At 43.0% G+C, this 22,837-nt stretch overlaps 1 protein-coding gene across 13 annotated transcripts in view; it reads right to left on the bottom strand.

Annotated features, from left to right (window-relative positions):
- Window positions 1-22,837, bottom strand: part of TLK2 (tousled like kinase 2) — a 42,438-nt gene that overhangs the window by 6,188 nt on the left and 13,413 nt on the right. For 6 of the 13 annotated variants that reach the window (XM_061365644.1, XM_061365647.1, XM_061365645.1 and 3 more), the window contains 15 exons: window positions 22,580-22,649; window positions 21,527-21,570; window positions 20,416-20,511; window positions 17,616-17,783; window positions 16,958-17,053; window positions 14,033-14,125; window positions 12,604-12,714; window positions 11,131-11,267; window positions 9,585-9,737; window positions 6,707-6,773; window positions 5,018-5,115; window positions 4,572-4,653; window positions 2,882-2,973; window positions 1,687-1,776; window positions 1,100-1,269 (listed from right to left, as the gene is read on the bottom strand). In XM_061365644.1, coding sequence (XP_061221628.1) covers window positions 1,100-1,269; window positions 1,687-1,776; window positions 2,882-2,973; window positions 4,572-4,653; window positions 5,018-5,115; window positions 6,707-6,773; window positions 9,585-9,737; window positions 11,131-11,267; window positions 12,604-12,714; window positions 14,033-14,125; window positions 16,958-17,053; window positions 17,616-17,783; window positions 20,416-20,511; window positions 21,527-21,570; window positions 22,580-22,649 — 1,567 coding nt within the window. The remainder of the gene's footprint in view (window positions 1-1,099; window positions 1,270-1,686; window positions 1,777-2,881; window positions 2,974-4,571; window positions 4,654-5,017; window positions 5,116-6,706; window positions 6,774-9,584; window positions 9,738-11,130; window positions 11,268-12,603; window positions 12,715-14,032; window positions 14,126-16,957; window positions 17,054-17,615; window positions 17,784-20,415; window positions 20,512-21,526; window positions 21,571-22,579; window positions 22,650-22,837) is intronic. The other 7 variants (XM_061365652.1, XM_061365654.1, XM_061365657.1 and 4 more) reach the window with 4 other exon arrangements.

Here is a 22,837-nt window from a genome sequence, read left to right as displayed (position 1 = left end):
CTCATTCTGCCCAGAAGTCCTGACTTGCCCTGGTCTCTCAGCAAGCCAGAAACTCTCTCCTTCCTGGCAGCATTCCCCAATGGCTTTCTAAGCTCAGAAAGGACAATTACTGCTTAGGCAAGAGTCTTACAAATCCATCAAGGATAAAAAGTCTGATCATCACTGTTTCTCTCAAAACCTACAATAAAGCAGAAGAACTGTGCATGATGGCAGTGGATGAAGCAGAGCTTTAGACAAACTGTAGGCAGAGCTCTGCAGCATGCTCAGACAACAGGAGAACAGGCATCTGGGGAGAGGGGGGAAGTAACAGGGTCACTAGAACCAGTGCAACAGCACCACCTCCCGTACAGATTCCTCATGCTGATGCAATAAACCACATCAGACACCAGTTACACAATGCTGATGAAGTGCCACCAGCACAGGGAGACGAGCCAGGGATAACTGTCCAAAGAGATGGCTGAATTTTACGGGACTAGGAGAAAATGCTACGTAGGCAATATCCATCACCCTACATAGGCACACTTCCACTTTTCCCCTTCTCATTTTGCCCAGTGGCAAAGGGAAATCTGCAATCTGAAGAGGACCTTCTATATGGCAGATGTCACTGAACTCAAAGGCAGACCTGAGCTTTGTGAGCTGCCACACGATGCAAAAAATGAACACTTCCAAGTTAGCTTCTGCCACCGAGTTTTCAGGCAGATGATTACAGAAAGAATAAGCCAGAAGAAGGGGAGCATGAAACACAGTAGTAATTATGGGAACCTTTATGAAGCAATAACAGAAGCTCTCAACAGCAGAATACAAGTGGGACATTAAGAGACCAAACACAGACACTTGGTGGTTTCAAGGGCTCATTCTGAGCAAGGAGGCTACTTTTCCTGGAATGTTACTTCCCTGTTCTATGTTGCAATTCTGGGAGACAATGCCCTTTTCACAGCATGTTCTATGCATTTTAGGGTTTTTCTCTGGTTTCAAGTTAGTTTTCCCAGACAGTCCTGTCTGCTTTCTGCCATCTGACCAAAGTAAACTTCCCCACGTTACTTACAACCCCTTACCTTTAGTTACGTCCATAAACACGTCAGGCAGCAGCACAACATACCTGGTTTAAGGTCATAGTGTATGATGGGAGGTTTGATTTCATTTAAGTATTTTAAAGCATTCACAATCTGCATGATAATAGATCGTGCCTCTTTCTCTGACATTAACTTGTGCTGTTTCAGGTAGAAGTCCAGATCATTCCCCTCACAGTATTCTAACACCGTACAAAACCTGAAGGCAAAACAGGAGTTGTTGTAATTCAGGCACCCAAGAGAAACCAAATTCGTTTATTTATTCATATATTAGTCTTCATTCAGTCTATTAATCCCTTTCTAAAGATCAGCTACCAGGGATGCAGCCCTCAGCATTCAACAGTACAAAGATCAGAGATCCCCCATTAAGTGCTGGATCCAGAAGCTGCAGCATTTGCCCAAGCCAACCAAACACAGGATCTACTAGTAAAGCACCACATCTGACATAATGCAGTACTAGAAAACCCAAATGTGTTCAAACTGCCTCAGATATCTGCAGTACAGTCTGTAACGCTGGCATGGACATTCTCTGGACTCTCCTTGGAAGTTTTAAGAGACCAAATAGTTGGCAGTGAATCCATCAAACCAAGACAAAGGACACAGTAACATAACTTACGAGTCAGTATCCAGCGAAAAGTAGTCATATAGCTTAACTATTCGAGGGTGATCCAGTTCTTTGTGAATTCTGTACTCTCTACACGCATGTCTGTGAAAAGGAAAGTCTGAGCATTAGTCATACAAGTGACTTAGTTCTGCAGATAGCGAACCCAGACATACCACACAGCAGTCCAACTTCAGTCCAACCCATGCCTATTAATCAGACAGCAAACAAGGAACTGTGTTAAGAACCACAGAATCGGAGCGCGTCTCAAATGCTGGCCATGCTACAAAATAACTAATCTTGATTAATGGTATTGCTTGCCAAAATAGAATAACCTCATAATTAATTGTGAAGGGATCCAAGACAGTGATCCAAGATAGAACACAAAACTCAGCAAGTTCTAGAAGAATTCCATGATGCTCAACTGCCCAACATTCAGCTTAAGTTTCTCCCAGTGACTTGCTGGGGAATAAAGATCACAGCTTTGAAGCTCTGTGGAGAAGGCTTGGCTGCCAGTCTGCAGAGCTTAGCAAACCCATGGCCTTAGGGAGCAAGTGTAACCAACACCAAAACACTTCCTGTACTTCCCTTCTAGGGCATGACATGTGTAGTCCTAAGCATCTGTGAAAGGTTTAGTATTCAGGGAAGGGGAAGACTTTGAGAGAGCACAGCTGCAGGTGTGTATCTGGAAGATGAGAATGAACAACTGCTTCCCATAAGAGCAGAGCTTAGACATTTCAAAGGGGAGAAGCCACTTTAACGCTTTCTTCACAGAGCACTACTGGTGCTTTGAAACCTGGTGCATATAGAACACTGTCTGTGTGTGTGCACACTTTAAACATTAGATTAGGTATTAGGCACAGGTTCTTCCTCGTGAGGGTGCTGAGGCACTGGCATAGGGTGCCCAGAGAAGCTGTGGTTGCCCCATCCCTGGCAGTGTTCAAGGCCAGGTTGGACACAGGGGCTTGGAGCAAGCTGCTCCAGTGGAAGGGGTCCCTGCCCGTGGCAGGGGTTGTGAAACTGGGTGAGCTTTAAGGCCCTTTCCAACTTAAACCATTCCACAATTCCTAATCTGACCGCAACTTTTCCAAGTAGCTACTGAGACAGAGAGTGGACTTTGAAGTGTGGCAGAACACAGCTAAGAAATGGCAGCCTGTTACTAGACACCCAATGCAGGAGGAGCCTGGAAACACTTTACAGCCTTACTTACTTGTGATAATTTTCTTTCTTCTCATCTCTCCAGTTTTTATTTAACTGGTGTATTTTCACAGCTACGTATCTCTGTTCTGTTAAATCAAATGCCTGCAGAGAGAAGAGCTGCAAATCAGTAGGAATCACAACTTCAAGTTAATACTGCAAAAGCAGACAAGCTCTAACAAACCAATATCCCCACCCAGGAAATCAGCATTACGACATACCAAGTGAGGAGCAAACCCACATTTTGATGTAATTAGTTTCACTAATGAAACCAAGCAACTCTGAAAACAATTGAATATGCCTTGCTTTGATCTGACCTTCCCCATGGGATCGAATTAATGCTGCATTTATACTGACATTTTACCACCACCAGAGCTACAATGGGACCAGAAAAGCCAAATTACCAAAATATAGACAGTTCATCAAACAGGAAAAGGCTCTGCCGTTATTCCCCCTAACTCATTTTCTACACTCAGTTAAAACAACCCCAAACCAATACTTTGTTCCACACTGGTAGCTCAGCTCTCGGTCTTGCAGCATGTTTCATCTTAATTAGAAACTGGAGAATTCAGTGGCATCACTGCATAAATCTTGTGCTGTTATTTTCCCCTCTAGTTTCTTGCTGTTTAAACAGTCTTTAAAGAATGGATCTCTGGAATTGTGCTCTTGGAGAAATGCTTTTACCTTGTCTGAGAGCAGCAACAGCTAGTAATTATAGCATGGGGCAAAATCTTGTTGTAAGCAGAGGATAATCTGTGTCCATCTTACAAGTTCTATACTTAATTCCTTATGCTTAATAGATTGGCGAAGAGTCTGGAGAAGAAGGGCTAAGCATCCCTTTGTTTCAATACCATAGTTACAACTCTTGAGCACAGTCAGTTTTGAAGCATTCATACCCTCTTGCTTTCAGCTGTGGAGCCAAGGCTTTCTGTTCAGTCAGCCAAGGCAGCAATTCAGAGCACATCTCACACTCTCTTTTTCACTACCTAAGTAGTCCCACCCTCCCTAGTTTAGAGACCTATTGTTGTACTGCATCAAGATAATAGATCTCCCTCAAGTTTCCAATTTTTGCATTGGCATAATTCTTTTAAGTCTAGCCAATTCCACATGGATTAAAAACTACTGAGGACAGATACAGGGAATATTCTGAACTGGAAGGGCTCTAAACATAACAGTCAAATAGGAAGCACCAAAGCATCACAGGCCTTGGCCGTGCAAGAGTGCTGACACACTTCCAAGGAAATCCCAAGACTAAACACACCTCCCCGGTCTGCTACTTCAGAGTGTAAATGAAGACACAAGGGAAGCAAGGCTTCTACCCCCAGGAAATGCAGCCTTTGCTCTTATTACTGGAGCTATTTTCTGTCATTTACAGTGAGGTTCTGGCTTGCTATGCCATACTCAACAGAACACGGCCACTTTGGGTATACTGGCGTGTAGCGCTTGTCTCTTCAAGTGGTTTACTGTTCTGACCTGATAAAACTTGCCAACTTGGTGCAGTGTTTTCTTGAAGCCTGAGGACAGGAGCAGGACCTAAAAATCTCAAGCCTGCTATCTAATACAAGCCAGATGCAACATGTGCTTCATCCTCCCTTCTTCCCTCTACAAGCACACACCATTGAGAAAACAGGCACAAAATGCTGCTTACTGCACTGCTTCCCTGCAGATTGAGATTACAGCACACACTGCCACTTCACATTTACCTTATATACTTCACTGAAGCCGCCTCTACCCAGAAGATGTAGCAACAAGTATCTATCATTTAGCGTTGGATGGTCTTTAAATCTGGCGAGAAAGACACAGTTTAAGAGCACTGACAGAACTAATGGGATCTGCTCACAACAGGTTAGCTACTACACAGCTTACAAACAACATTTTTACATTAAGACAGAGAAATATTACAACTGTGTTAACAACTGACAGATCTGATGCGATGTAATCACTTTCTACTGGTAAACAACTATGTAGTGGCACCTTGATGCCCTTGGAAGCCTTTGATTTACATGAACTTCAAGTTGATCACCATGCCACCCCCTAGTCAAGTGCCATACTAAGCTGCAACATCAATTTCAAGCAGATTGTTTCCCATTTGAAGCGGACAAAGACAGAAATTGTTCTACATTCTTGTCCCCAGTTCCCATGTGCTTACTGTGAATTATCTTCATTATGTATCCTTTTCAATTCCCTGATATGTAGATTTCTAACCCTCTCTAGCCGTTCCAACTCTGCCTGGATCTCTGCTTCTTCCTGCACAAGGAAAAACAAAAGGAAAACAACGCTGTGTAAGACAATGCAGTTAGCATTTCTGCCTCATTTATGGAAACACAGATGTAATTCCACTTGGGAAGAAGTTATTGGAGATAGAAGACGGCCCTCAGAAGTAAGGAACTAGGATGTCATGATGCCACACGGGAAAGGGGCAGCATCCGGAAAGGATGGAGAATGTGAAAGGACATCGGGTCCTATTAGCAGCGATGGGTAGGACAGGTCAGAGTGTAACTTAGTGCCACGTGGAGGTTTTGGTACCCTGTTTGTAAAGCTGGAAGTTCTAGTGCAATGACACTAAAATTCACATCACCATGGACAGGGCTGCAAACCTCAATTAAAACACTTGCCTTGAGCTGTATTATTTGGTATATATACCTCAAGGGACATAGTTACCCATTTGTCTTCTGACTGTTCCTTCTCTTCTCAACTGGATCTATTTTTAGGCATAAGGAATGAGCCAGTTTCCAAAAGTGGAGAAGGATAAGCACAGCCTCAGACAATGCCACGATCCCAGAACATTACTTCATTTTCCATTAAGGTCCATTTCCAAATGGATTCCTCTGTTCTAGGGTGGCACACGACATACCAGCATAGACGGATCTGCAATTAATCCACTCCAGCAATGTGGAAGCTGTAGAACAAGCATGCCTTTAGCATGCTGCTGCCTATATCACTTGTCTTTGTTCACAGGTCAGTAAAACACAATGGGCAGAGTGCCAGCAAGATTCCATGGGTGCATTAACTTTCCCTTGCCACTGAAAATAACAAGGAGCACAGCAGCATTAATGAGGCCTTGCATTCAACTTGGGTGTCAAGTGGAAAGCTCAGGCACCACCTGAGAAAAGAAAGGGGACTCCAGCAATGAGTTTGCATCCTTCCTCTTTGTTTCATATGGGAAAGAAAATTCTAGGGCCTCAGCAGAGATCATGGTTAAACAGGAAATCACAGAAGGCATCTATTTTGTTTCAGTACCTCATCTGTTGAAGTGTCCCAGAAAACTTATTTATAGGTTATTGCAATCACTTTCAAGGTAACCAACAGCTTATTTAAAGAGAACCTCACCTGCAGGTACAGTTCCTACTGAAGCCAATGTATCTGAAAACAAACATGCACTACAACCACCTAAACAGTCCTAGTTTCCCAAAGCCCAAGAGGTTTTATTGGGCTGTTACTGATGATGCTGGCTACTTGATATTGCAAAGAAATGGGAAAGCCAGTGATCATTGCAGTTTTTGTTGCGTTCTCATCATTTTCTTCCCTTAATCCATTCATTCCTATTCCCCCATATTAGACACACAGAGAGCCCAGCACGAGGCAGGTCACAGTGACAGCATAAGATGCATCAAAACATTGGAACTCCCTGCATGAAATGGTATGTAAGAACACAGGAATCTATTAAAGCACAGAACAGCTTCCCTGAATACCACTGCCTTGGAAAAAAAAAATCATTACAAAACCATGGCCATCCCTTTCAAGCAAGAAAACCCTCTCAATTATCAGAGAAATGCTATTGTTCATAGAACACTGCATCAAAACCCACCTAAAAGCCTTTCCTGCAGATAGTTCTTACCTTTTTAAGGTGACCTAGACGGAGTTTGAAGATTTCTTCCTGTTCATGGTATTCTGCTAATGTTAACCTGCATAAAAGAGACAGATCCAATGCATTAGGCTTCAACACACGGGATAAAGTTAACAATCTGCAGAACAAACACGTGACCATAAAGCTGTGAAGCCCGTATCAACTGTGTCTGTTCCTTTTGTAAACAAGAATATGCACATGACAGCAAACAGCTGTTCTTTTTGAAACCAAACTGAGGTCAAAACTTATCCCAGGACTCCTCTTGCAATAGTTATGCTCTGTATAGTATGAAGGCTAGTGTATGTGGTCTCCAGAGCATCAACACCACAGCTAGTTTCAAGAGGGAGCTGAGTTTTAGGTCCGTATGGGGCTGTGGGACCTTGGTTCACTGTGCAGTGAATCAAGAGGAGGCAGCATTAAGCTACATGCTCATCTTGAAATGCCCCAACTTCTCTCTGCTGTTGGTAACACCAAGGGTCCACATATTTGCAGTGAGTGCTTAAGCAGCTGTTAACTGATGCATTTCATCCCAAAAGTCGCAAGCCAAGTTCCTTTTGAAAGAATCTCAACCATAAGGAACTGCTTATTACAAATTACAGCTACAAAAGACAGCCAGGACCATAAATGTTTACATGTTGTCTCACTTCATATGAAAGCATCCCCCCTCCCTCCCCCCCCTCATCCCCCCCTGACAGCCTGAACTTTAATCAACTTCAGCTAACCTAAAAGAAACATCCCAGAAGTTTAGGTCTTTGGTTGGTGTTGCTGCATAAAGGAATAAAAGGACAGCTGAATCAATCAGCAGCAAGCTTCCCACATGTTCTTGTGCACAATGAAATAAAGGGCTGAACACCAACAGTCTACTCGTTGAGCAAGAGATGTAAATGAGTACCACCAGGCTAACAGTGCCCAAAATAGCTGCCTGGTAGCAGCAAGCACTGCAGGAATCAAGGAGGCTCTAAGACAAACACACCAGTTCTAATGCAGCTGAGGATTCGAAGGGTGCCCAACCTGCCCTAACAGAGCTCAAAAAGCCCCAGCCTCAGATTATTGCTCCTGCATGCAAATCTTTTTCCCATTCAGACGCTAGAAACCAGTTTCAGGAGAGCACGTGTTTGAATTTGCATCATGGGAACTTCCTCTCCTTTTTCAGCCACAGCAACAACCATGAAGCAAGGAAGAACCAAAAATCAGAGGAAGGAATGTGGCTGGCTGCTTCTCATTCAACTTTCAGAAACACTTAGATTCAACTTGCCTAGAAGACTCCCTCCAAAAGCTAGAACATTTTGTACCTGACACACAGCAGTCCAACAAATGCATTTATACACTAACTATGCTTAAGCAAGTAGTCAGTCAGTTCAGTTGCTTCAGCTGAACTGCAAACCCATGTTTCCATAAGCTAAACCATTCCACATGAACCATATCCATATGCTGGCAAGCAGTTTTTCTCAACACCACCACTAGAAGCTCTTCAAAACCACAATGATAAAACCCTGGATTATATCAGTGAAGGAGTACAAAAAGGCTTCTATCAAACCCAGGTAAAGCTATCTTGTGCCAAGGCAGGCTCACAACACAGGCAGAAGATCACTTGGTATCACATTGTCACGATTTCCACACATCAGAATCTGTGCTGCCATGTCTTCAGAATATGCCACATTACAGCTGCCCCAACAGAAACAGGGAAAGCCTCATCCTACCCTTTGTAAGTGAAAGATTACCCCAAAGAACAGCACCACTTCAAAATATCCAGGCACTGGCATCCAATTTACTTTTCCAAACTCAAATTGCAATGGAAAAGGATGGCTTTAGAACTTGATTTAGATCTTTTTAAGCTCTCTTAGCCAGAATGAGGGCTCAGTGTCTCTATTCAAGCCACTCACTTGTGGAAAGCACACAGCGCCCTCCAGTACAACACACCTATCTCCAGGAACCAGCACCTGATCTGGGGCTGAGAGCACCCTGAATATCAGGATTCACCCAGTTAAGCATCATCTCTGCTGTGACTGCAAAAGGCAGTGAGAGCTTTTTGCTTCAACCAAGACCAAGAATTCAAACCCCTCCAGAAACTCTGAGGTCAAGTCATGGCCAGGAGATGCCACAGTGCAAGAAGAAAAGTGTCATTCTGAGTTACAGTATTAGCCAACAGCAATAAAATGAAGATTGTAAAGGAAACTGGTAGAAAGTAGTGGGAAATCTCTGACTCAATGGATTCTCACCCCACAAAAACTTCCAAGAACTAATGGTATCAATTTCTTGGAGAGAAAAGCTTTGTCTCACAAGAACATTGTGACTCTTGGAGCATCAGTCGCTTCAAAAAGAGGTTTTGGGGGTAGAAATCTTCTGTAAGAAGTAACACTTCAATTACCTTTGCGGATACTTGAGTCAGGGAAATGGAAAGGACAGCTTTGGAGATAGAGGACAATGCTTAACACGCTGTCTTTAGAGAGAGCATCATTTTCTTCAGTATACCCAATTACTTGTTTGAAAAGCCTCCCCAGAAATGAAACAGAAAAAAAGGCTTCTAAATGGGTCCTCATTTTGTGTCCTTAAAAAAGCACCACGTATCATACAGTGACACTGAAATCCATTCTGGAGTTGCAACACTTTCCCAACTTGATGCAACAGGAACACTGAAAAAGCACTGCATTCAAAAGCCTGGCCTCAGCAATGCTCCCTGTTTTACTCCAATGAAAACTATTTAGAACTGCAGCCAGATGTTGCTGAATGCCAGGCTAATTCCACAATATTCATTTGTGCATGGAGTGAAGCCTAGAGGCAAGGGCAAGACTCCATTTCCCAGGAGAGAGTTTGTGCTCTGCTCAAAGCATGCAGCTCTGCAAGGCACAGAGAAAGCAACGGAACCTACGTTTCATTTTCTGCTCCATTGGTCTTGTTCTTGCGCTGCTTCTGCTCGTTGCTGGCTGGAGGGGTCTGTCCCATTGCAGGTGGCTTCCGTTTTGCTAACATTTTTCGTTGTCTTTCTATTTCTTCCCGCTGGGAATTTATCCTTTCCTGTTGTCTGGAAAGAAGAGAGTAGGAAAAAACCCATGAAGCAGAGAACTAATGGTCTGTACTTGGTTGTTCTTCAGCATCTGTTCTGAACAGATTGGAGCAATGACTTCCCAATCAGTTGTACTTGTAAGATTAGTAACAAAATATTTTTGTACTGGGAAGGGGGATGTGCCAAGCATCATGACTCATATTTTTAAAGGTATTTTTACATAAAAGGGGATTCTTTTTCTGGCCCACAGAAACCTTTCAGTAAGTGAAAGGTTTTATTCATGCCGAGGATATCCAAACCCAAGAGTGGCTAACCTCACGGAAAAGCCAGGGATCCATGGTTAGGCACTAACTTTCCACATGCTTTTTCCTAGAAGGCTCTGTTCTAAATATCAGACTTTCCTGTTAAAGTATTCCTTAAGTCTGGCACTGTCTGAGAAAGTATCCTTCTGCTTCAGGGGTGCACTTAAACTACCCTTAGCTCTCTAAAACATAAACAGCATTCCCAATTTCACTGAGAAAACAGTCTCTCCTCCAAGATAAAAGGACTATCTTAAAACATTTTACAGGGATAAAAGCACTCTTGACATTTCAAGTCTAAATGACTTGAGCATTTACATACTTAATGCACTTTCTAAAGAGACTGAGACTGCAGGTAAATACGCCAGAAGTATTTCTTCCATGTCTTGCAGCACAACCTAAGGAAGAATTATGAAGTCCTTAATCTGCACCTAACGAGAGCTGCACCTCCCTATCAGACTCTGGAGAAGGGATATGATTTTAAAAGATCACACATAGCTCTCTCTAATGCAATTAATTTGCCAAGTCCTACTTAAAGGTCTAGGCCAGGTGGGAATTGAGTGGGTATTTCCATTAACATACTGCATAAAAGGGTCTCTGATCTTCATTTCCAGGTTTCTGCAGCCCCTTTGATCACTGTTACCAGGAGGCAAAAGAAGTTTAGTAGCTTGGATTTTCTCTTTTAAGCTTCTCTACTTTCTACTTAAAAAAAGAGAAAAGCTAATTAGCCTTCATTGGCTAATATATGCAAGTATGCAAATCAAATTGATTGACTCACAATATATGTGAGTATTTAGTCCACTCCTGTGCCCTAAGCACTGCACAGCCAGGTAAGTGCACTGAGAATACCCAATGGGGCAGCCTACTCCTTTCCAACCCAAAGGCCAGCTCAAACCATCTGATTCCAGGCCAAGTCTCTGGAGGTTTAAGTGAAAACACATTTCTCACTTCAATGCCAAAACACTCCCCATTGTCAGTAGCTGTGTTCCTATCTGTTCCTTTCATGAATCAGTCACACCATTCTCACATTTTGACATGCAAGACATCACACACAACTGCTTAGCTTTTCTGTCTATGCCTCTGAAGTTAAAGACAAGTCTGCCTGTCCTCACTTGATGAGGTTCTGGAAGGCATAGCCATCTGTCCACTGCTCGGTGAAAGACGCCCCGTGCCGCACTGTGGTGAAGTGACCTAGCCTCAATCGATCCTGCATGCTCTTATCTCTGCAGGCCATCTTCTCCTGTTTTGACTGAAAACAGAACAAAACACATGTAAAAACAGAAGCCATAAATCAGCAACTAAGAGCTGTGGTGTGCTTTAAATCACTGCCAATTCTTCCCGCTTTCTATTGTTCCAGTACTGCTTACCTGAAACCCAGCTGAAAATCAGTGCCTGCTTCACACTGGTTTGACAAGCATTTGTTTGCCTCCTTTCTGACATTTCAGACTCATTTTTATTTCCCCATAACTACTTGGGCAGCTCACCCATTCTATGATAACCTGAAATCAGTCTAGCAATAGGATTAGAACTATCCCTTTGTACCAGTAGTTCAGCCAGACTCCAAGTGTGGTTCTGATCAACCCCTTACTCACTCAAATGGGAGATGGGGGACACAAATGCACCCTGAAGCACCGTTAAGAGGAAGATACAATGATCAGCCAGCTCAATCCTAGACTAGCACCACACCCAAATGTGACACCATCTCAGTTAGGTCACCAATGCATCAAAACTGGTGATGGTGTCTGTCTCAGAGTGTTTCTGGTTAAGTAAAAGGAAATTTCCAAGGCCTGAGATGAGAGCAGCAAAGTTTCACTCAGGAATAAAGATGAAGCAGCGAAGCTTCTCACTGGAGCTCTAGACCACCTATGTGAAAGCCAGATGTTCCTAACACCTAGCCCACAGTTACAAATCCTCCCAGAAAGGGGAGTCAGCCAAGAACAATCAGCTCTGTGACAAAATCAGCTCAAACAGACTGTATGTACTGGCCAGCACCCTGGTAGTTTTGCCCATCCAGTGCCCACAAACAATAGATGTAATCGGCCTGCAGGTGAAAGAGCAATCAAACCCCACATTGTTTAACCATCAGGAAATCTCTCAACACCAAAGCAGGCTGGACACTGGTAAAGAGCAGCCTGGCACTTTCCCCAGTGTCTTTAATGTGATGTTTCACATGTTACACAAAGCAGTGATCTCCAACTCTGCTGTTTGGAAGAAGGAAAGGTCTAAATCACTTGCCCACGTCACAGAGCATTATCTGGCAATTTCACTGCACGATGGGATACTGCTTTTGCACTGCCAGAGCTGGACAACATCGCTTTTCAGGTGTATGAGTTTCCAAATCAAGTAATGCTGCTGCATCTACAGCTCAGACTATTTCACTTCAGCAAGGGAGATCACTCCCTGAGACTGTGAAAAGTAACCAAACCAAAGCATTCTGAAGCATTTCAGTCTTACTGACATCCCTATTTACAAAGGAGTAATTCAAGACACCAAAACAACAGGAGCAGGTTTTCACTGCTAAAAAGAAGAGAGAAGTTTTCAAGGGTGTGAATTGTGACTGCAGATATGGCAAGTTCCCTGCTCACCTTTTCTATAAGCAGCTTCTTGCTCATCGTTACACATCTATTCAACCGCTCCTTATACTTCTCCAGCATCTTCTGCTGTTCATCTATCTGTCGTCTCAAATCACAGTTGGCCTAAAAGTGAACAGAGAAGAAAAGCCTTTGACTTTAAACCACTCAAAGAGCCAAACTAAGCATTGCTTAGGAAGAGGTTTCTCCAGTTAGCTCTAGGGATTAGATTAAAGTAAGCAAACCAGCAGGGTAAAAAATGACTAGGTTCCTTAGGAAAACATCCAAGCTAAGCTCTTCAGTCTTTAACCCATCCAAATCTTAAGAGCCCTCTAGAACAGGGAAGTGCCATCATCCTGATATACACAGAAGGCACTAAAGTACAGAGAGACTAAACACAAGCAAAAGGTGTTTAATTTTCATGGTTTTTAAACATTTAAGACCTTGCCACAGCTCCCAAGTCTCAAAACAGCTGAGTCACCCCTGATCTATCCTCGCTCTTTTGCCACAATACTGGCAGAGGAAAAGGATGGGGTAACTCCCTTTGTACTTTCAATTAAATTCATGTGAGTTACTATCCCTCAACCCCCCTATACAGGTTGCTCCCAGCAACAGCTGCTGTTTTTAACACCACCACAGTGTACAGCAGGATTCTATGTGCAACTGTTTTCACTAAGAAGACAAATCTAACCATCCCCCTTACAACCAATAGTCAATCTAGTTGCTGATTAAACAGCAAAGGGCTTCTGTACAAGTTTGCCTCAGCTCTTTCAGGTGCTGAGACCAGATACACACTAACACAACAGCTCCTTCCTTCCCCCTCTTCTCCCTTTAATGTGTTTTCTAATCCTCTGCAACACTACACAAGAGATGCCTCTCCAGCTGATGAAAGCTAAATCAATTAGAACTCGTCCATTAAGACAAGATCCTTGATTTAACAGTTTTTATCTTCTATTGAAGAATACTAATGGGTTAAGAGGAGCTTTATTCTGTTTGACCAAAAGATGTTCTCCTTATCTGTATACGTGTCACTGACTCCCATGAATGGGCATTTCAGAATACAACTTCTCAGTCCATTGAGACTCATGCTGCTCAACAAAAAGCAGAGTCAGCTCCTAAGTATTTAGAAGAGGGGAATAATTCCGCAGAGAAACATGTTAGGTTAGTCTGCAAAACACAGGTGTGTAGCACTGCTGAGGCACTAACACTTGAGCTACAGCTTCACTGCACAGCCACAGTCCCTGTGGATTCAAACAGGTCCAGAGTTGCCACAAGCCACACAATTCTCCTGCTGATTGTGGAGCTGACTCTCTTTGTTTTACCTTGTGAGAGCTGGTTCTACAAATCATATACAAAGTCCTGCTCTGCAGCCTAGCTGGCACATGCATTCTAGGTATCTTTAAATAGCATCTTTTCGAAGAGCTGTCCCACTTGAAATACTTACTCTTAATAAGTCATCTATCCTCCCCTCCTTCTTCTCCAAGTCAGAGTTCTTACTGTTTTCTAGTGCAGATATTTTTTCCATTGTGAGGTCAGACTGTAGGGAAAAAATCACCACAGACCACATTTAAGGAAAACAAGTATACCAGATAGTCAGCATGTAACATTGCATTGTAACCCCATCTGATCTCAACAGTTAGGTCTAAGAAGAAGGAACCGATCCCCTGCATCCTAGCAGTCAGGGAAGAACTTTCTCCATTCTTCATTTTCTTATTGCATGGTAATACCAGAACACAAACTGGTAACAGGTAAAGGGCCACAATACGCCATGTCCTGCAAATTTTGTCTTTATAATTGAGTTCTGCCCACTCCTTGGTGGTCTCTGGCAGTCACTGTCCTTTCCTGCAGTGCTTGTACAGGAAAAAGGCTTCAAAAACCCAACCAACCACCAAATCCCAACCCTCAGCTGGAATATTAAATATATGAGATCTTTCAGGGGCACGGACAACCACTTGCTAGACAGAAGACAAGACCTGGGGGCTCTAAGGAGATCTTGACACAAAACACAGGTCTTCATATTGAAATCCTGTAACAGATTGACAGCAGGAATATTAAGCCTTTGTTTCTGACAAACTGATGTATTAGTGCCCACAAGGGACAGCAGCATCATAATTCTTGAGTGAAACCTATTTGGAAAGCTTTATGGGCTGCAGCACATCTCAAATACCTTCACCAATGAAGTGAGAGTTATACCCAGGAACAGAAGACAAAAGACATGTACTGTATTCTCTAGCAGGAGGAGTATTTCAAACTCAGCACTCTCATTAATAGGTGGGGAAGCAAAGTGTAAGAAGTCAGCATGCACATGAACACAGCAGCTAAACCAGCCAAGTCAACACACAGGATCTCTCCATGACTGCACAGATGTCACATTTATGACTAGCAAGCAGCTACCCTGGTTCTAAGAAGGGTTAGCAGAGGCTTACAGCAGAGGCTTACCTATGGAGCTGCTATGGAACTGTTCCCCATTTGTTAGGCTTGCCTGGAAGCTAACCCCATGAAGAAAGAGACAAACTTGGCTGACCATTGCTTCTCTACATATGCTCGATATGGGAAAGAGCAAAACCTGCCAGCACTGCACATCAAGCAAGATGAGCCTAAATCCCAAAAGACAAAGAGAAGGCCTGGGCAGGTTACCTCACTTGAGCCTTAACTTGGTTTTTGCTTCCCGACAGCCTGCAGAAAGCATGTGTGACAAAAGGCAATGAGAAGGCTGGCTGTTGAGAACCTCTTCTACACATCCTCAACCAAGCAGCAGAGAGTTTCTTTAGTGATTTTTGTCATTTGCCAAATGCCTAGATGTGCTCGTGCTGTGTCAGATGAAGCCATGTTTCAGGATGTTCACTCTAAGGAGTGACTTCATCACAGCTCCCCTTGCCCCACAGCACTGGAGGGCCACAGTACTGATTGAAACCATGCTCATGCTGACTTGGTCCTCTCATTGCCAGAAATGAGTCTAACTGGGAATCACTGAAGATTACTTTTCTTAATCCTATCAATTCCAAACAGGCTTGGAAAGGAAAAACAATATATGCATGTCCTCATCATGCAGCCAAGCATCTTCCTGTATTCTTTGCCTTACATGTATGCGACATCTAAAACTCTGGAGAATATGATGAAGCCGAGCATTGGCAGAAAGAATGCTCAGATAATATCTCACCCTTTTCAAAGGAGATGGACCTTGTGAGCATCTTTAGCACATGACAGAATAAAACCATCTTGCTCACTTCAGGTGGGACCACTATCCTAAGCATGAGTATTGGGACAGCAAAGATTGAAAGGCACCTTTAGCAGTCTCTTGAGTTATGGCATCATTCTCACACAAGAATTCTCCATGCAGTAGCAAGAAACAGGAATCTTCACAGACAACAACAGAGATGACAAATGTGACCCTGATGACTCAGCAGAGCTCAGAGACTTAAGCTAGGAGGTATCCCCAGAAGCAGAACTGCTGTCCTTCATGCACAAAGAGCTTGTACCACCTGCTGGGGAAATGGAGAATGAACTTCCCCCAGCAATAAAATCATCTCTGACACAGGCTGGTGTGAGCAAATGATTGACACAGAACTGATGGTTTAAACTCACTCAAGGGAAGGGTCAGTCACAGAGTAATCAGAGATGAAAATCAACAGAAGATTAAAAGCAGACTTGGAGAAGAAATAAGCAAGGTGCATTGCAGATAAAGCTGAACATCCTTAGAAGCAACAGAAGATGACACAGCTAAAAGCAAATCTTGACATCAAGTCACAAGGAGAATCAAAAAGGCACCAGACAGCAGTACAGTCAAAAGAGCTACTGCTCATCTTGACTTCCATGTCAGTGAAGTCGCTGAGAAGCAGAGACAGGAACACATCACGCTCCAGCTTGACAAGACAAACTATTCCATGGGTGTAACTTTGCAGAGGTCAAAGAACTTCCAGCCAGACTGTGGATTTTGTACTACAAGCAGCATGGATGCACCCAGTGCTTGAACAGGCCCATTCACAACTATCACTCAGGTTTCCTTTACATCTTTACTTGCAGAGGGAGGAAGAACATTCAGGATGCACCAGAACTGAAACAACCAGGGCTAAGGTATTCCTCTCCTGAGCACATTCACACATGGCTGAAGAATTGCCCACCATATTGACAGAGAAACCTCAGTAACAGATTGGGCCAATTCCAGTAGCAGCAACTGAAAACATCCTCTACAGAATCAGGAACAAAGCTCAGAGTGATTTACTTCAATCAGTAGTTACAGCCCCAGCTGGGACTACTGTTTTCACTGGAAACATTATATTTACTACAAGTAGTACCCTTTGGTGTGGAATACAAGCTGCGTCAAGCTCCAATCTCATATCCAAGAGATGTATCATCTAGTGAGCTATACCTGTGACTGTTTGTGCTGGATGGAAATCTGTTTTTGGGAAGTGCAGGAATGCTCAGTGTTCCCTGATCCGGTAGAAGATGGGCTGCCTTGCTGGGCCTGTAAAAGAAAGTTAGTGTATTGTTATATGCTTCTCAGCATGACCACTAGTGCCCATGCAGATACCCTTCTCTTTACATGGGAGGTGCAGCCTGGCCTGGGTACCATACTTTCATGCTAAGATTTAAGAATGCTCAAGAGGTTTAGTTCAGTAAAACAAGAGTCAGTTTCTCAGGAAGCCTGGCCCAACCTGCTAAAAGACAAAGCTTTTAAAAGCCTAATGTAATTCATGTCAGCTGAGATTAAGCGAGGCCAAAACAAACACTTCTCACAGCAAGACAATACTTCATTCTTTTGCTTTGTTGCATCTATCAGATTAGCCTCTCAGACGCTATTATTTTGATCTACATAAGAGCTTGAGTTAAGTTAAAACTCATTTATTAACCAAGCAAAGCCTGGGACCTAGAACTCTTCTCAAAGAAGATGAACTTACCAGATGATGGTGGCCATCAACATACCAGGCTGCACTTGAACTACTGCCTTTGAGCAGAAAAAGCTGCAAGTTCCCCATCCCTTAACTAGAAACATCCCTCAGGATTCCAATCTTTTCAGAGCTGCTCACCGAGACAAAAGTAAAACAGAGGCCACCTCCCCTCTGTGCCAGCTGCTCATTCTCTAGCCGCTGCTTCGCCAGCATCACCGACATCAGCGTTGGCAGAGCAGAGTGTTCCTCCTGCGGTTCCTTTGCTGTGCTGCCGTCTACCCCATAGAGCGGCTGCTCCACTCGCCGCTGTAACACAGGCAAGAAAAATACAATGAACTCTTTTTTTGGCCCCCTTTCCTCTTTAAAAAAGAAACAAACCAAAACCAATTCTCTGACTCTGCCAAAACTGTTGTCAGCGAAGCAGCAGCTCAGGAATGGGCAGGCAGCGTGGTGAGGATCTGATAACTCAAAACATGACTCCTTGGAGTGACTGTTCCAATGGCAGACATCAAAAAGATGATGAAGAATAACAAGAAAAAAACAAAAGGAACAAATGAACACACAGGACAGAATTCCTTGTCAGTTAACACCCCTTCTTCCTTTGCAGATACATGGGTTTCAGAGCCAATGGAGCAAACTAGGTTGTAGATCCAACAACCTTAGTGCGTTGGGATTTTGGTCAATGCATTCAAAATTATACTAGGGGATGCTTTTTAAGGACTCATTTTAGAGCAGCCAGTGTCACCATAGGTTCATTCCAGTGAAGTAAACTGAGTCAGAACTGCTAAATGTCAGCAATGTAACCACGTTCAGGACCTAGGCATCACCGCAAGCTCATTTCTGTCGTTATAGCTGGGACCAATCTCCTATAAGATCAGCAAAGCACTAAAAATCTTTTAAGCATGCATTATATCTCTTAAAAGCCAGCTCCTTTCTTCTGCAGCAGACTCATTTTTCAACTGATACAGGAACCAGGTTCAGTAAGAACAAGAATCACCTGAGCTACATTGATTACAGCACTCAGACTCATTGCCCTTGCTTTAAAAGCCAGCCCATCACTGCTAAAACTGGGTACTAACAAAGTCTTTCCAAGCTGTAACTGTGGGCCAGGCATATGCCACATCGAAAGCAAACAGTCAGGTCAGGCTTCAGTGTTTCCTTAACAACCTAAAGTGTAACCTGAAGCATATTTTCTGCCTAACATTTCAAATGTCAAGAGCGTGCTTTCTGCCCCCAAAAGAATGTTTGTATATGAGAGCGACCTTGCAAGAGTCTGAAGACCTGCAGATCATTCTTCTGATCAAAGGAGAAGCAAGGCAACTCAAAGCAGTCAAGAGATTTGAAGAGAAGAAGTAACATCCTGAAGCCATTACAATTCCTCTGCAAGTTCTGATTGCGGACAATTTCCAGTCCTGTACAGATTAACTCACAGGTTTGGAGGAGGTTTGTGAAAGACATTTTAACACTCTGCTCTCTTCCTAAACCATACTGCCACCTGTAATGGGTAAAATACTCAATCTTCTCCAACTTTCTCTCATCCCCCTCTTTTGGGGGGCTTAACCATTTCTATTCAGTTTGTAAGAACAGGATCTTGAAAACACACATAATAGTTCCTTATGAATAAGCAAATATTACAGGGTCAGCTGCAAGAGTAAAGAACAGAAGATAAGAAACACAGAGCATCTGTATAAGGAGAGACATGACCTGGCCTAATTGAAACTAACTGCAACATCAGTAGTCACCACATGAGAAATACTCTGTTCAACCTTTTACCTACTCAATACATACACAGTGTAGGACACCAGAGGAAGGAATCTACCTGTCCCATGATGAACACCTGGAGGGTATCTCACCTGCTGGAATAAAGCACTGTCCCTAATCCCTCACACATCTGCAACATCCAGAGATGGTATTTCTTTCATGAACTTCTCTTTTGAGAGATGTATTAGTGAATTAATACAAGATAGGAGGAAAGGCTGTTCAATTAATGAGGTCTGTTTCAATTTTTAAACACATAATAAGTATCTAGAAGCATACATGAAGCTCTCCCTTAAAGCAGCATTACAAAGCTTCCAAAATCTAGCAACACACTGAATTCTGAGCACAGCATCCAGTGTTGGGGTTTAGTTCAGCACAAATTCATGAGCTGTGCAAAGGTCTCTGCAGAACAGTGTAATCAGGAAACACTCTGCATTTGAGTTTTGGAATACCAACCTTTCCCACACTGCTCTGTGGGTTTGGGACCCTCAAATCCTGAGACTTAAAGAGGGGCCCAGGCAATGGTCAAAACTAGAGCTCAGACACCAGAGCTTCTGAATATGGCTTTGCTAGCTGAAAGCAGTGTCTTTAGCTGCTCTGTGCTAAAATGCCTTGTAACTCCTGGTTCTTTCTTCACATTCAGACCTTGCAGAAATGCTGTGACAGCAAAAGGGGATTATGTAACAAAAAATAGCAACAGATGTGCATGTACACACATTTCTTTACAAGCTTTTGCTAAGGCTCCTTATGAGTCGCATGTACATAAACAGAAGTAAAAGACATTCCCAACGAAATTATGGTAGGCACGGTTTTCCGTATACCCAAAGGGTCCAATCTAGATCAGAGTATCATTGTACTAGTGCCATGCAAACATTCAATATCCTCTCTATGAAGAAGCTCATGAGCTACAATGGAAAACAAGATAACTAATATGTGTGTTCCACCTTTCAGTACTGACAATGATCTATCTGCATGCTAAAAACATTCATCTTGCATGCTTTAAGCTCAGTTATTCATATCAGTTACAACTGGACAAGCGTCTCAGACACCTGGTTTTGCTGCCAGAAACCAGTTTCAGAGACACTTCTTTTCTATTCAGAACCTTTATTACCTGTCTGAAGCGCAGCCACCAACCCAATCAGTGCCAAGGCACCAGCTCTGTCCCCAGGGAGACACTTACCGGCAAGGGGTTGGATAAGGAATGCTGCGGTGATGACCTGGCAACAGGAGGCACGCTTCTACCAGGGCTGGTTCCAGGGCCACTTCCCCCAGCAAACTGGCCAAAGGAACAGGTTTGTTCATCAGTAATTACACAGAGATACTATACTGAAGCAAATTTAACAGACAGATGAATCAATCTTAAAAATGAAGCCTTATAGGCTCTAGGGACTCATAAAAACAAACTGCATAGAAGCTAAGAGGAAAACCTTCACATTTCATGCACTGTTTTCGAAACTAACAGTAGAAGTGCTTCAGACAAACATTCGTATTTGCAGCGAGTACATTTTTAACACAAAAATATATAAACCTGCACACTTGGCTACAGATCTATTATTTACTGTATAGAATTATGAAGCCCATTCCCTGTTTCTAACTGTGCACCACAGGAGTGGTAAGAACTGTACACCCCACTGAAGCAGCAGTGCCAGTCACCACTAAAGGTAGGACAAGTAAGCAGGTGGGCAGCTGGTCTAGTTAGTACAGAAATCCTTATGTTCCTGCGCCACACTGTGCACCGAACTTACAACAAACTATAGCCATACAGTAAACACCAATAAGGACTTGATTTCTGATTAGTCAGTAAAATAAAGAACAAACTTAAGATTGTTTTTGGCTGTGCAGACCCAGAAAAGCTTCATAAGCTACACAATCAAAAAAAGAACAGTGATTTTCAGGATGTTCATCACTGGTCTGGGAGGGTTTCCATCTCCCAGGTGGTACCAGCATCCCATGGCAAGCTTTTCTGGAGAGGGAACCCTGACAACAACTTCCTACTTGAATCAGGACTTTGCAGGCAGGCTCTTTTGCAGCACTGGACACTTATCAGAATAGGTTTGGATACTCAAGAGATATCCTCATCCCAGATCCAGGTTCAGTGGAAATCAACCTCAAACCTGTATTTATGTGTTAAAAATTTGCTTTATCAACTGTCTGAAAAATCAGCTCCCAGAAATCTCATGTCCTCGATCTAATTGCACTTGAGCACATCAGGTCAACATCATCAATCAATAACTCCAATGAGGGATCAGTAACAGAAGTCACCAGACATCTGACAATGTAAAGATGCTTACCTCAAAATAATCACTAATTTTATGTCCCCTAGGGGTGCCTTTTCCTAAAAGGAAAAACAAAGGATGAAAATAAGAGTTGTAATAGTAAGAACAGAAGTTATGATGCCATGTTAAAACTACTCCTATGTTTTGACACTCCTTTCCCTGTAAAAAGGGGCAACACCTTCCACAACAAAAGCTTCTGCACAACAAAAGACTGCCCCAGGGTTACAGCTCTTGTTCTGTTGTTGGGAGGGTCTACAGTTGACAATTCAATTAACTCCCAGTTCCAACCATGTCAAATCCAATCAAACAGCATTTGCACTTTGCTAAAGTACTTAGGAAACACTAAAGGGGCATTGAAAGTTGTGTAGGTTCTCCAGCCTTTCATTCTAGATAAGGACAGGGCAAAGGACACTTCCACCCCTTTGCCATCAGGCACATTACTGCATATTAGGTCACTCACAAGCATTCCCATAAGAGCTAGAGAGTTCATTAGTGGTGGTTTAACACCAGCTCATTAAAACTTAGCTCTTCTCCCTTATTATAATATTATCAAAGCAGTTTAGTCAACACAATCCTTGTTACTTTCTTGTTGAAAAGAAATAGAGATCTGCCCATTTGCTAGAAAACCTGAACTTGGACACACTGGGTTTTTCCTAGTACTCTGAGGCAGCACTTCCTGCTTTATAACTTGAGCACAGTTTGTTCTCTATTTGTTGTGGTGAGGACTTACTCTACCAAAGAAGGCATAAGCCTCAGAAAGCAAGGCAGAAAGCCTGTATTTAAGTCTGGCTGTTGTATATGTAGCGACGTGGGACCAAACCAACACTTCAGAGAAGCCATATCAAGCCTTTGGGCAGTCTGTCCATGAAAATGCAAGAGTTTGTGCAAATAAGCTGCGTATTTCCTGCAATAACAAGGCTCCCAGAAGAAAACTCCACCATCATAGCGTAGTTTATAACAAGCTGCCTGACACACCCTTGAGAAGAGCCATTCGTTTCCTTGGACACTGACTGCACAGATTACCAACCATTGCGGACTCCTACAGGCAGGGTCAGGAGGGTGAATTACCTTGACTGGTCTCATAGGCTTCTGCTTTCCTTTTCCTATTCCGCTGGTCATTCTGTTTTTTCTCAGGAGTCTGTTAAACAATACTTCAAAATTAACATTTCTGCAGTTATTCCAAGACTTACAGAAAAAAAATGCCAAAACACAATCATCTGCTCCATCTCCCCCGTGGCCATTTCATTTCTCTGGTGCCTCTATTTCTACTGCTGGTACTTAAAGAAACAACCGCTCTCAAATAGCTGCTACCTTCTCATACATGTG

This window comes from Neopsephotus bourkii, unplaced genomic scaffold (genome assembly GCF_033783945.1).
Source record: "Neopsephotus bourkii isolate Nb327-2 ecotype Australia unplaced genomic scaffold, CSIRO-AGI_Nbou_v1 NB_1288, whole genome shotgun sequence".
Classification (NCBI taxonomy): Eukaryota; Metazoa; Chordata; class Aves; order Psittaciformes; family Psittacidae; genus Neopsephotus; species Neopsephotus bourkii.
This window is presented reverse-complemented; position numbering and strand designations above follow the sequence as displayed.